The sequence below is a fragment of the Galeopterus variegatus genome, unplaced genomic scaffold, assembly GCF_000696425.1.
Source record: "Galeopterus variegatus unplaced genomic scaffold, G_variegatus-3.0.2 Scaffold424, whole genome shotgun sequence".
NCBI classification, from domain to species: Eukaryota; Metazoa; Chordata; class Mammalia; order Dermoptera; family Cynocephalidae; genus Galeopterus; species Galeopterus variegatus.
In genome coordinates, this window is record NW_007726535.1 from 407,750 (window position 1) to 410,324 (window position 2,575).

The following is a 2,575-nucleotide window of genomic DNA, read 5'->3' on the forward strand; positions in this document are numbered from 1 at the left end:
GGGCCGGCCCGGTGGCTCACTCGGGAGAGTGCGGTGCTGATAACACCAAGGCCCCGGGTTCGGATCCCATATAGGGATGGCCGGTTCGCTCACTGGCTGAGCGTGGTGCTGACAACACCAAATCAAGGGTTAAGATCCCCTTACCGGTCATCTTTTAAAAAAAAAAAAAAAAATATATATATATATATATATATATATGAGGTTCTAATTTCTCCATATCTTTGCCAATCCTGTCATCTTTTGCAGGCTTCAAACTGTCTGCCTACCTCTGATTTTTTTTCCACTGTATTTCCAGAACATAAGTGAAACATTTTGTTCTCCCCCAAACCTACAGTGGCTCCCTGTTGCTGACAGATAACGTTCACAGCTCAGGGCCTCTGTGTGTGGTCCTCAACCACCTTTCCATCCTTCATGCATGTCCCTACTACCGTAAGGCCTTGTCTCCAGGTTTCCCCATCCCACCACGCTGTCCCCATCATACCACACTCTCCCCATCCCACCACGCTCTCCCCATCCCACCACGCTGTCCCTGCCTTCTTGCTTCACCGCCTTCCACTGCAGTGCATTCTATTCCTCAGGGCTAAATGCAAGGGCTTACTTCTTCCCCTTCCTTAATCCCTTTGGATTTGTTCTTTTCTGAGCTTAGATGTTGAACGTATTTCTATTTATATCATTCAGCTTTTGGAAAAAATAATTGTTTGTAGGTCTGTTACCTCTGCTGAGCAGTGAGCCCTTGAGGCAGGAGTTAGTCTCACTCTCTGTGCACCTGGCACCTGGTGCATTGCCAGGCAAGGGCAGATGCTCTGGTGAGGGACCAAGGGGCTCCCTGTGTGATGAACCACGCAGCTGTCCTAAGGTGGCTGTTCACCAGCCTGTGTGGGTAGAGCCCAGGGAGGGACTGGTTCCCAGTGGGCCCCTGGCACTGTGACATTCCTGGTTCTTCATGGGCCTTCTTTCAGTCTGTCCTATTTCCTCTCTAGATTTGTGGACTGGTGCAGCCTCTGCCAGTGATGGGAAGTGATGTTGCGTAGTGGGGCTGAATCTCTGCGAATATGGTAAGGACTGGTGCCTGCTTATTTTTCTGCATCAGTGTTCTTTTGTTACTTTACTCCTGGAGGTGAGGGGCATTTTCCTGGTGGACTCCGAAGGCTGTAACTATGGAGTAGCCTTCCTCCTGGGAGGGCTGTTGGCACATTTGAGGGTATAGATGCTTGACCAGCTGTTGAAGTGGCTTACAGGGCTTCATCACAGTTGCTGGAAAGGCACAAAGTGAACTTGTTTGTTGGAATCTGTTATTCTCATACCTGGGTCTTCCAGTGTGTTGAGATTTTGCTGGGGTATCCCCAGCCCCTGTTACTTTTGCAGTGGATGGTACCCAGCCTGTGCTCCTCACACAGATTGACATGGCCCCCCAGTCATGTGCTAGTTCTTATTTTTTGTCCTAGGTGGTCATTTGTTGTTCATTCCCCAAATTATGAGAAGGCTACAGCTTTTCAGGGTAGAATAGATTATATGCTGGAGGAGGATTGTATTCATCTGTGGATTGTTGAAGAGATAAGTGACATCTCGTATGAAAGCAACCCTTTCTTCCTCCAAACCCCTGTTTCTAGATTCGAATTGCAGCTTTAAATGCCAGCTCCACGGTTGAGGATGATCATGAAGGAAGCTTTAAAAGTCACAAAACCCAGACAAAGGAGGCTCAGGTATGTAATCCAGGGTCTTCCTCTGCAGGTAGACTCTGTTTCTCATTTCTGTAGAAGGAACCCTTAAATGCGTTCAGATATCTCCTTAAGGGATTTTAGGGGAAAATTCCATTTTGAAAGATGGCTAGTCTCCATCTCATGTTAAGCCTGTTTCACTTAGGAGGCGATCGTACTGAAGAGAAATTATATTTATTCTGTGAGTGTATGTGAGGGCCAGTTCAGCCCCAGGGCCCACTTCTCTAGCTGATGCCAGCTTTCCCTGCAGCCCGTTCATTGTGCAGGCCTCAGGAGTTGGCATACCCAGGAAATGGTAGAATGTTAATGGTAGATAGTGCTTGGAGGTTCCCTAGTGTATTGCCCTCACTACAGTGTGATGAGACCCTTTAGGGGAGCTGCCTTGCCTAGGGTCTTGCTCCAGGTTAGTGGGGAAGCCACATCTGACTTCACCTCTATGAATTCTTGGTTTTTCCTCTCTACCATGAGGCCTTCCATTTCATCTCTTCCATTTCATCTCTTCCATTTCATCTCTTCCATTTCAGCCCTTCCATTTCATCTCTTCCATTTCATCTCTTCCATTTCATCTCTTCCATTTCATCTCTTCCATTTCATCTCTTCCATTTCATCTCTTCCATTTCATCTCTTCCATTTCATCTCTTCCATTTCATCTCTTCCATTTCATCTCTTCCATTTCATCTCTTCCATTTCATCTCTTCCATTTCATCTCTTCCATTTCATCTCTTCCATTTCATCTCTTCCATTTCATCTCTTCCATTTCATCTCTTCCATTTCAGCCTTCCTTCCTTCCTTCCTTCCTTCCTTCCTTCCTTCCTTCCTTCCTTCCTTCCTTCCTTCCTTCCTTCCTTCCTTCCTTC

The 2,575-nt window shown here is 46.8% G+C and overlaps 1 protein-coding gene across 2 annotated transcripts in view; it reads left to right on the plus strand.

The window, feature by feature from the left end:
- CABIN1 (calcineurin binding protein 1) overlaps positions 1 to 2,575 on the plus strand; it is a 178,659-nt gene that overhangs the window by 20,159 nt on the left and 155,925 nt on the right. For both annotated transcript variants that reach the window (XM_008568589.1, XM_008568590.1), the window contains exons 2-3: positions 981 to 1,055; positions 1,611 to 1,703. In XM_008568589.1, the coding sequence (XP_008566811.1) occupies positions 1,053 to 1,055; positions 1,611 to 1,703 (96 nt within the window). In that variant the 5' untranslated portion in view covers positions 981 to 1,052. The remainder of the gene's footprint in view (positions 1 to 980; positions 1,056 to 1,610; positions 1,704 to 2,575) is intronic.